This window comes from Mytilus californianus, unplaced genomic scaffold, assembly GCF_021869535.1.
Source record: "Mytilus californianus isolate M0D057914Y unplaced genomic scaffold, xbMytCali1.0.p SCAF_9, whole genome shotgun sequence".
Taxonomy (NCBI): domain Eukaryota; kingdom Metazoa; phylum Mollusca; class Bivalvia; order Mytilida; family Mytilidae; genus Mytilus; species Mytilus californianus.
The window spans coordinates 39,084,912-39,096,776 of NW_026262745.1; the positions used below are offsets into that span (position 1 = coordinate 39,084,912).

The 11,865-nt window shown below is 32.9% G+C and overlaps 1 protein-coding gene across 2 annotated transcripts in view; it reads right to left on the minus strand.

Annotated features, from left to right (window-relative positions):
• LOC127715476 (cyclic nucleotide-binding domain-containing protein 2-like) overlaps positions 1-11,531 on the minus strand; it is a 53,909-nt gene extending 42,378 nt beyond the window's left edge. Inside the window, exons 1-2 of one of the 2 annotated variants that reach the window (XM_052221536.1) lie at positions 11,216-11,531; positions 10,285-10,393 (exon numbers count right to left, since the gene is read on the minus strand). In XM_052221536.1, the coding sequence (XP_052077496.1) occupies positions 10,285-10,393; positions 11,216-11,394 (288 nt within the window). In that variant the 5' untranslated portion in view covers positions 11,395-11,531. Of the gene's footprint in view, positions 1-8,043; positions 8,415-10,284; positions 10,394-11,215 lie in introns of those variants that run through there. The other variant, XM_052221537.1, reaches the window with a different exon arrangement.
• Positions 11,532-11,865: the final 334 nt, after the last annotated feature.

Below are 11,865 nucleotides of genomic sequence, written 5' to 3' on the forward strand. Positions count from 1 at the left end.
TCTGCAAAATGGATCAGGCAAAAGTCATCACCAACATCTTTGCCGACGTAAACCAAACTTGGCAGCAATGGCCCTAGTTTAAGAATTGAAGATGACAGCCATAGTCAAACTTAGTTTTAACATAAGACCCTACGGTAAAATCACTAACATTTATTCTGGTCTGGAACGACTGAGCCAATATAAGCCAAACTTAGAATTAATGGTCCGATAACTCTGTCAGAATTATGGGTAAATCACTAAGATTCTTCTTGTCTAAAACCATTTGAGTCATTATGAACCAAACTAAGCTGCTATGGTCCTTAGATGGTCTTCTTTCAGAATTTGTCCGATGACCCTGTCTGTGATCCAAGATAACCGATGTAGTCGAAATGAGTTTTACATACTTCTGAAACCACTGAGCAAATGTCAACCAAACTTTATTTCTTTTTGATATTCTACTTTTTGACATATTAGAATACACCTTATCGCTATTCCCGCTTGACCCGAGAATCTGTCCCGCTCGAACTTTTGACGTCATACAGTGATGTCCAGTAATGGCGGACAAATAGCGATAAGGTGTATACTTAGAGACAGTGCTGTTTTTTTCAGGTGTTTGTTCTTGTAATCTGCATTGGAGGTGCATTTTGTCTACCAGAAGCAGAACGATCTTTGAGAAACGAACTAGTTAAATATTATTTTGAGTTGGGATATGCTTACAAAGAGATCATTGGCTTTTTGTGCTGTGTACATGGAGTAACGCTCAGTTTGTCTCATTTGAAAAGACTTTTGTGTAAATTTGGATTAAAAAGGGATAGGTCTGAAACACCATTGCTTGAAATCGTTCATAATATTGGAGAACTGCATAAAGAGGGTTTTGACTGCATATGCTATAGGGCAATGTGGAAAATTCTTAATGTAATGTGCGGTACCAGAGCAACGCAAGAAACAGTTCGAATAGCTTTGAATACATTGACACCAAATCAAGTTGTAGACAGGTCACGTCATCGTCTTGTAAGAAGACAATATTGCAATCGATATTTCAATATCTAAAGCCATTTGGAATAGCCAATCACGGTGCAATAGACGGTTATTCACGAAAGGTTTTATGATTTAGAGCTGCAAATACAAATAAATATCCAAGAATCGTTGGTAGGTACTTTATGAACTACATAAAAGAAAAAGGGAGAGTACCCAGGGTTGTTCACGCAGATGCTGGTACAGTAAATTCAATGATTAGGGGAGTTTTTTAATGAAAAGTTTTACCCAATACTGGAGAAACATATTTAAGGATTTGCGCGATAGTGGACGTTTCAGCAACGAAAATGTTCAGCATATCAACTGCATCAGATTCTGTTTTCTTACATTGGTTCAAAACCACCTTGACATTTTCACACATACATGGAATTTGCCTAGAATAAGACACCAACGCAACAGAGAGGTTCCTTCTGGTGACCCAAATGTACTGTTTTATCAGCCAAAAATCTGCGGTGACAGGGACTATTCATTTGAACTGTCTTTCAGTTGGGATGCAATACATAATTTGATTGAAGTTTGCACTCAAAACCCTCCTGAAAGAGGATGTCCAGTTGAATTTTGAGAAGAATTAGATTTGAAGTCCGAAATTCCAAAGCTGGAATGGAAAAACATTGTACCAAATAGTAACGAAGAAGCTCTTATGCTGTTTGATACATTGGTTACAATGTTTGACATATAAATCTCCTGCTTTATCTGTTTATATGCCTTTTTAGCTCACCAGGCCCAAAGGGTCAATTGAGCTTTTCTCATCACTTGGCGTCCGGCGTCCGGCGTCGTCCGTCGTCGTTAACTTTTACAAAAATCTTCTCCTCTGAAACTACTGGGCCAAATTTAACCAAACATGGCCACAATCGTCATTGGGGTATCTAGTTTAAAATGTAGTTTTTGACTTATATCTCCGAAACCGAAGCCTTTGGAGCAAATCTGACATGGGGTATAATTGTTAATCAGGTCAAGATCTATCTGCTGTGAAATTTTCAGACAAATTTGACAACCCGTTGTTGGGTTGCTGCCCCTGAATTGGTAATTTTGAGGATATTTTGCAGTTTTTGGTTATTATCTTGAATATTATTAATGATAAAGATAAACTGTGAACAGCAAAAATGTTCAGCAAGGTAAGATCTACAAATAAGTTCATATGACCAAAATTGTCAATTTACCCCTTAAGGAGTTATTGCCCTTTAAAATCTAGTTTTCACAATTTGTTCATTTAGTTTGCTTACTTTAAAAAATCTTCTCCTTTGAAACTGCTGAATTAATTTCAGCCAAACTTGGGCTGAATGAGTTTCAGAGTATCTAGTATAAATTTAATATTTTATTTTCTTCTATGTCAAGAAACATAGCCACTATGGCTAAAATGCATTTCTTTGAAGAAAATATGACAAATACAAAGAACATTTCAATGGAAGTTTTAAGCCATTCATTAATATATATTGAAAAGAACAAAATAATCATTGATGAAAGATTTAAGCAAAAAATTACAGGTGAGCGATTCAGGCTCTTGAGAGCCTCTTGTTCATATTGCCGACTTAGGTCCGGTTTATAATAAATATGCTAAGGGAAATAACTCAGTAATGCAACAGACTGGGTGGCTTTAGTTTATATATACTGAAGTAAGGGAAAGTATAGTAGCTTTTTTATGTAAAAAATTGAATTAAATTGAACCTTTAGTTATTGGATGGTGATTTTTTATTCTTAATATTTAAAAATTTCAATATTTCAATATGTATAGGTACTTTATTTTCAGTTTCTGAGATAACATTCAACTATTCTTCCTTTCTTGTATGAAACACCAAATCTGATGATGACTGGAATTGGTGAATCATGGGTAATAACAAAATTACCGATCTGATGGGCAAAAATCCAGGGCAGTAGTCATAAGCAATGATAAAAAAAGGGAAGTCCATCCATCCAGGGGAATATAAGTCTCATTGGAAGAATGGCAAAATCAAGGCAGTTAAGTTCCTTTGAAAATACTGAAACAGGAGTGCATTCCGATAATGTGAAAAATGTGAAAAAGGAATATTTCAAGAATCTTTTACATTTTACATTTTACTGAACATTTTTACCCACAATGAAAGTATTTATATGTCATTTAACGAATGACTGTAATATTTTTTCTGTCTATGAAGAAATAACATAAAAAATGTGGTGCACAAAGTCATTTCTTATAATTTTTATAATTGTAAATTCCATTTTAAACCGGAGTAAACCATGAAAAAACGTTGATGACGTCACGGTCACCTGACAAAATTATGTCTATGAGCTGATAAACAAAACAACGTCAGCTAATCAGAAGACGCGTTACATCCAAAATCAAATTATATTGATATGTTCAACAACACAATTTTCTCTGATTAATCCCAGGTCAAATGAGGTAATTCTGGACCGAAATTTAATGCAAAGTTCACTCCCGATATGAAAAATACAATATTGATCAGCTGTTAAATTTGCATCTTTGAAGCAGTCATCTGATTTTTAATTAATTAATTTCCCTATTTCCAGTCCAACAAGATGGACAAGGTTCTATACACATTATTGTAATAAGGATAAATTCAAGAATTCTAACTTTTTCAGAGTTTGAAAAATCTAAATATTCTTCAAATTCAAAACTTTTTCGAAATGAATAAATTAAAAATAACAAAGTATCTGTATAGTTTTCCTTTTTTTTTTTCCTTTTTTTTTGTTGTCGAAAGTTATTCAAGCTTTCTATAAACAAATGATAAAGCAGAGTTCCCGAAATTTGCCGGTCCTGACACAGACAGGTAATATTTTGTAAGGACCTGCATATCAATTAGGACTGCTGGTCCTTCTAATGACTGGGAAATTACAAGGGTAATTAACAGTGCTTTCAGCAATTTTCAAAAGGGGGGTTCCCAACCAAGGATAAATGGGGGTTCCAACTATTGTCACCATTCAAATGCATTGATCGTCCAAAAAAAGGGGAATTCCAACACTCCAGACTCCCCCATTCCGCAACTGGCTTTAATACAGAGGACTTGAAATTTAGATCTATAGGACAGAATATTTTATTTTGCAAGACCTATTTGACTGACATTGCAAGAATACCTGCGACTCTTTTCACAAAAAATCTTAAGAGTAAAAATACTCGTAAGTCATACACATTTCAGTATAACTTACGATCAATTTTAATCGTAAGATTTTTTGTGAAAAGAGTCGCTGGTACTTTTAGCAAACTCTGATCAAGTTAGTCTGTAGGTGTTTTACAACAATTTCTTGTAATTATTTTTACTTTTAAAATTTTCACATAAAAAGAAAGGTGAATGTTTAACTTTTCTCTACATCTATAAAAAAAGAAGATTTCAACACCAGGGGCCCGTTTTTCATGTCTCAAACATGTTTTTTTAATTTTTTAAACCGGCATTTTAGAGGTAAAGCGTTTTTCATGAATCGATAGCATGTTTAAAATAATACAATTCCGTTCTTTTAACCTGATACATGTTCAAGTCACAATAAACAGGCCCAAAAAGTTGATTTTTTGTCCTGGACTCTTAATTTGTAATCATTATAAGCTATGCTAAGTAAATTAGAATGCGAATTCTCTAGTCTTTGCCAATACATAAACAGCTGTTGGGTATAAAGACCAAATACCGAAGTCCTGAATAAGGTAGCCCCCCCCCCCCCTCTTTCCGTGTACACCAACATTGATGTACAATTAGCACGTAACATGGCGAATAAACTGTGCAAAAACTAAACGAATGTTCAGTCCGGGTGTTCACGTGATTTAATATAGAGTTTTACCCCACCACGTCCTCAAGCTAGGAGACCGTACGAACATACCTGCCTTCTTCTTCTTCTTCCTGAGTTCTTATAACAGGTGCATGGATGATGCGCTCAAGTAAAACTCCCGCCTTCAAAAAGCGCACCAGTGTCAATCATTCTATATATTAAAATCGATATATGTCGAAATAACGCAAGAAACCATTTTCTAGTATATCGATATATCGTAATATAAGAAATATATAGCGGTATTGTATCTCGAAATATTGAGATAAATATATTTACAAAATTGATTGTCATTTTTAATCGATATAATCAAATTCGATTATAATTTATCGACATAAATATATCGACATCTACTTCAAGTCAATAATTTTTATATCGCATTGTTTTGATATAACACAATATTTAGCAATATTTTCAGTAATTTATTGCGGTATCGTCACACAAGTCGACATAAATTGTATCGATAAATATGATATAACGCAACAAGTCAATAGCAACAACAACAAAAAAAGATACCTATACGAGTCCGTACGGAATATACAATCAGTCATTTCTGGGAGTATTAAGGTTATCTTGCATCAGCTCTTCAACAAATACGCAAATTACAAGTAATGCTTGTATTTCCTTGCTGAGATACTCACACTAACATGTTATAAGTATAAGTATCAAATGTGATTGTAAGCTAATTTGTTCCGACATTTTCGCAAGCATGAATATATTTTTAAATATAAAGAGACGTGTGACATACAACAAATGAGTTAGCAACCCAACGACACAATAAAACACGAGACATATCCACAGGTCAACAGACGCCCTGCAACAATAGACAATCGTGCTAATAGCATTCACATTTTTAGTACATTTAGTTCAGTTTTTATCGCCTCAATAAACAGCTTGATCGAGAAACATTATAGTAATTGTTAAAAGATATCCAATGTATGGCTACGTCAATCTTTTATTGGAATTTTTCAAATTTTGAAACAATATAAAAATAGTGAGTAATTCTATCCAAAAGTCAGTTTACTCAAACTGTATTAGTTTATACGAAAAACGTCAATTTATCTCATTTTTATTTTTACAGAACTTCATCATGATAACAACATTTTGAGAATTTGAGAACAGGAGCAGTACAGCTTACCCTTCCGGAGCACCTGAGATCACCCCCAGTTTTTGGTGGGGTTCAAGTTGCTTAGTCTTTAGTTTTCTATGTTGTGTCATCTGTACTATTATTTGTCTGTTTGTCTTTTTATTTTTGGCCATGGCGATGTCAGTTTGTTTTCGATCTATGAGTTGACTGTCCCTCTGGTATCTTTCGTCCCTCTTTGAGTAGAAGTAAGTTACGTTTTTTTACGGAATTAATGAAAATGAAATCAGATTTTGATGTTCTACCGCTTGTTTGTTTTTATACATATCTCTTAGCGAGGAGGAGAACTCTACTATATGTTTTCTTTATTTGATAGCCGATACAATGTCTATACAGGGCAGGGCGTTCATTAGATATATTATGATATGATTCATTTTACATCGTGATCATACTGATGAAGGATATCTGTTATCCGAAATATTTAACATTTGTTCATATTATTATTATTTTTTGGTGATGTTGTACCCTTTTAGACTTGTTATTTATTATAAAATATATATCTAGAACTTAAATCAACAATGTTAGAATAAGATTTTTGGACTTGGAAAATATCGTTCTCTAATCTAGATTTGAACTCAATCCTCTAACAGCAAAACCAACTGCAACGAGTTCAGCTCCCTGAAACCATTCGGTCATTTAAGCTGTATATGTGTAGCTTTCGTTAGTCGGCTGAGGCTTTCCCTCGTCGATTTAATTTAGATTAACAAAGAACAATTGTAATATATATTTGAAGGAAGATGACAGATCTGTGCAGTTATTCCTTCTCAAAATATCGTAAGAATGAAAAATGTATTTGTCACACAGACACACCTTTTATTGTAAATATATTTACTTCTTCATAATATATAAAATGTAAGCAATAAACTATAGACTTTTTCATGCAATATGGATAATCAATCATACGGGGTTTACTTTAATGAGTATGCAAGCCTTTGAACGTACCGTTGCTTTAAAAGAAGTATTATTTTAGGATTTCCGTTCATACTATTGAGCGTCTTTTGCTTTAAACATCATGTGCGAGTATAGTATGGTAATTTTGCATGCATGATGTTACATCCTAGAGAACTACGTTATATATGGCATCGGATTGCTTCAGTATAATCTGCATCAGCACGCAACCTTATCTGTTTTTCTAAATCAAGAATTTATTTTCCTGAAAATGTGTTATGATAAAAAAATCTGGTCGACAATACTTTAACGACTTGTTTTGTTTTACAACAATTCATCCGTATACCAAAAATACCTGCTGGTTTATCTGTCTGCCTGTCACGAAAATAAAAATGTTCGTTTTTTGTTAAAATCCATTTAAGCACGTCCAAAAATTATTTTATGCAACTTAATCATTATAACATGGAAAATGCATTAGTAATTATTAAATTATATTACTGACAAATCATCTGGAAAAGCTGTGAACCACAATTTTGAAATACAAAAATGCGAAAAAATCGATCGCCTTTTTCATAAACGTATTTAAAATGGAATACTAATTGGAAATGTATTTTTTATGGACAATAAAATGAGATTACCAAATTAAATTCCATATATTAAAAACTCTAAAAAGTGGGTAACTATTTTATTATAAAATCAATTGCCATGTATTCTACGGATACCACAGAATGTAAGCTTAGGGAAAATAATCTAAGCTGGAAGCGCTTTTGGAAATTCAAAAGAAAATATTGTAGAACCATCTATGTCTACTTCTATATATACACAGCTACGTATTGTTAGAATGGGTACATTAAATTCCATGTCTCGTGTAGGGAGAATGCTACGCTTTCCGCGCGTGAAAGAACCCAACAAATCTTTGAGGTAGGTAACCTGTTATACAACAAAACTTCTGCCCTTACTCAAAAATACTCTTTTACAATGGCTTTCAAAATTTATTTATCCTGGTCGACTCACTTTGCAGAAGATACGTATTTGATGTACGAAGTAAACTACCTATTGATTTGTTCTCGTCCTGAATATGCAAGAGATATTTGCCACTGGACGTTAAATTCTAAATGATCAATCAAACGAAACACCCAATCAAATGTATCTCCAACGGAACCGAAAATAAAATCATATTATATATTAACAACATTCCAACATTAAAAACAAAATCTAGAACCAATGAAGTTTAATAATTGAAAAATTACCTCAAAGAGAATTCCTGCCTTTTCTTTTTCAATATCACCCTCTGAACGAAATGACAGTAGGCGTCCACTATTTCTCTTCTTGCCCAAACCATAAGACGTAGATCTATGTGATGTATAGATATTTCGTCGGCTTTTCAGTTTTTCTAAATTGTCCGCATATTTAATATAGGAGGACGTTTTACTCCGGATGAATTTTTTATTCATTTTCCTGCTTTGTATCGAATCCCAAAATTTCAGTCCTTTAACGTACCAAACTATAAAGTGCGAGACTTGAAACCATGGAACAACGAAGAACTTGAATTTTTAACATGACCGATATTACCTGGATTATGAATATATGCGTGCATAAAATAAATATTGAAAGATTCGGTAGTACCGGTTTCCATCCCTTTACATAAACTTCAAAAAGACTGACTTTTAGATATGCATCCGTCTATTTACTTTATAGAATTAATCAATTTTGTGAATTTAAAACATCAGATGAGGAGATTGATTAATCGTAATTGACTTATTGTGAAGTCAAAATCTATATTTTGCAATATTGCGACAATATCTGGTCAGGTTGTTAGGTTGTAATGAAGAGTCTATAATTGTACTATACCTTGTGATAAGGCAATATATACAATCTATATAACATGCAATAAAAATAATTGTATGGTTTTCCATTCTCTTTATGGGTGATAAAACAATAATATAGTAACTTCTTGTTTATATTTATAAACCATAACTAATAAATCATCGACATTTGCTTTAAAGTTTATCGTAACAGGAACTACTTTTTGGAAAGGATTTAATTAAAAAGCTTGGTAATCCTGAATAACTTTTGTTTTCTCCTCCTCTCTATTTTCTTTCTTGTTTATTCTATCTCACGGAGCAAAATTACATTTACATAATCAATGGGTGCAAATTTCATTTCTATAATGAATGAAAAGGTTTAAACGTGAAAAAAAAATGTGATTTTGGACGATTTGACTCTTATTTGTATTTTTAAGATGTAGACAGCACTGTGAATAACGATAAGTCTACGAGTCCATGAGAAGCTCGATGATGTCACATGGAAAAATGTCGAAATATTTACTTTTTCTTCATAAAAGAATTAATGTAAAGTTTGCGAAGATCTGTACCTATGTTGCAGTTTTTAATGCTGCGTTCACACGTAATTCGAATTCGATTCGCATTAACTAATTCGAATTAGTTTAATTCGCATTCGAAACGTTTGACGTCCAAACGTAAATTCTAATTCGAATTGCAATGCGCGTCAAATTCGCTTTACTGTCCTAACGACGTTAACTTTTAATTCGTATTAACAAAAGCGCATTTCTAATGCGAATTGGATAATGCGATTTAGCCAATTCGAATCAATTCGAATTAAAAAAGAAGAGTGTGTGAACGCGATTAGCGAATTCGATTCGCATTCGATTCGAATTCAATTCGAATTAAATGTACGTGTGAACGAGGCATAAGCTTCATTTATTGTTAAGTCATTATTAATTCAAGACCGTGCATGTTGACCACGATATGTCTTTTGAGTTTTGGTACATTGGTTGTTGTCTCGTATCCTCATATTTAAGAACTTTTTTATTCATAGAGTGAAATTTGTTTTTCATCATAAAAGTCTTCACTTATAGTCCTCATTCATAATGCATATCTAGTATTGTGTTAACAATATTGATGCATACCACCTACTCCATATAATTTAATACATTATAGATATTATTTTGCGTTGCTTAATTTCTTATTCATGATACAAATTATTGAAGCTATACATCACATACTTCATTCTCATTATTGTTTTGTGCTTACCATGCATGAACGTTTCAGTTATATATTAAGTATTCTCTGTGTTCTAACATTTAATATGAATATATTGAGATGAAGGATAAACGTCAAAACGACAGCCAACAAGAGGCCACCTAGGACCGCCTACGAGATTTTAATGATGCCCAAAACTTATAAGAGCCCAAGTCTATAGACACCTCGAATGAATTATCTAAGGAACAGTGTAGATCTGACATATCACCATCTATGATTACAAAAATATCAAGACACAATGACAACACTAAACTTATTCCTGACTTGGGAAAAGTACAAAAGGCGGGTTCAAATTGTTTCGTAGGCAAATAAGTTGATATAGATTAAAAAGGAAAAATATCTGTAAACTCTCAGGAGATATCTAAAGATCCAGTCATCCACATACAGGCTGGTCTTGTTAAACAGATTTGAATAAATTTACAGTGATACCTGCACAGTTGGCACAACATCGACGTTTTCTTCCGGAAACAATGTTGCAAGAAATCTTGGTCTGGATTTGTAATTTTTAGATCTACGCAAATCATTTTCTGATTTCCTTCTGAAAATAAACCGATAAATACATGCATGAAACATATTCTGATTAACATATGATATTACAATGAAGAGATTTGCCGTTTCAGAAAATGTTTCTGGTTAATCTATTCTTAATGGTTACACCACTCTCTAAATGTCACCACGCGCGAGTTGCTAAAAATAAATCTAGTCTTGGCAAACACATCGTATGGTCCTGCAGCTTATATCACTACTACATGTATCCACACAAACATAGATAAAAGCTATCGTAATTTGGCTCGATCAGAACTTATATATAAAATGTAACAAAATTGTATTGATAATACTTCTACATTTCTTTCTTTCTTTGTTTAAACAGTGATTAATAATGCAGGATTTGTTTACCACTGCATGCGACAGTGAGGTTTCTATTTTTTTTTTTATCTATCTGTTTTCGTATGGGACAAATCAGCACTTCACCATATTAAATTTACGCATGTAACTTATAGAACAGGGGTAGATCCAGGTAGCAGGATGCTCCAACCCCCGCTTACAGGCCTAAAATATTAGTACAATTTCTATTTTTGACTGCTACCCAACCCTGCACATATTAAGCATAATTGTTCGGTGGGTTTTTCCCCTTTTGAAAACCATCAATTGCGACTCAATGCAATAGAAAACCACAGACATTAGTAATTTGTATCACTTTTTTGTACAAATAGTCTTTTCCTAATGGTATACACAATCTAAAAAATATCACGGAGGCGAACCACTGCAAAAATGTACAACAATGACTTGCCAAAAACCCAAGCAATATGTGTTTCTTAGCTTGTATATCGTGTTAAAAAAGATTTGAAACTACATTTACCTTCTTCTTGGCGTCTTAAAGTTGTCTGTATGTAATTTTGGTAGAAAGTTTGTATCGGTCCGACATTTTTCCAGTCTAGGTGGTACATTTTCAAAAATACACAATGACAGTCGGAGTCTAGAATGATAACCAGATTCTTTTATAATCCGCTTGAAGTTTCGAGTCGAGTTTGAATCCATTCTACATGCATTTTCTATAGATATAGATGCATTTAAGGAGATGTGGTATAATTGTCAATGAATCCTATTCAAAATGGTATAGATGTCAGAAATTATAGGTCACTGTTAAGTGTCTCGTGAATTATTAAAATATATTGAACCATTGTATCTGGATTGCGTTTTTAAATATGTTTTAATTGAAGAATTTTTAAAATATATTCGTCACACAATTGCATCTTTATTGTGCTCCGTTCATTCATGTAAGTATTTTAATGATAGAAATACAGTTTTCATAAATAATTGTAATAATATATGAAAGGTTAGCGTGATAAAACTTTAAAAATATTAATATGATAAAGCATTCATTGTCAGATATAACATTGTTTTTTGACAGAGAGAAAAATACACGCAATGCACTTCATCAATTTTTTATAAAAGTATAATATATTTGCTTTGATTACTTAAACCTCTAATATATGTTCTCAAATTTTC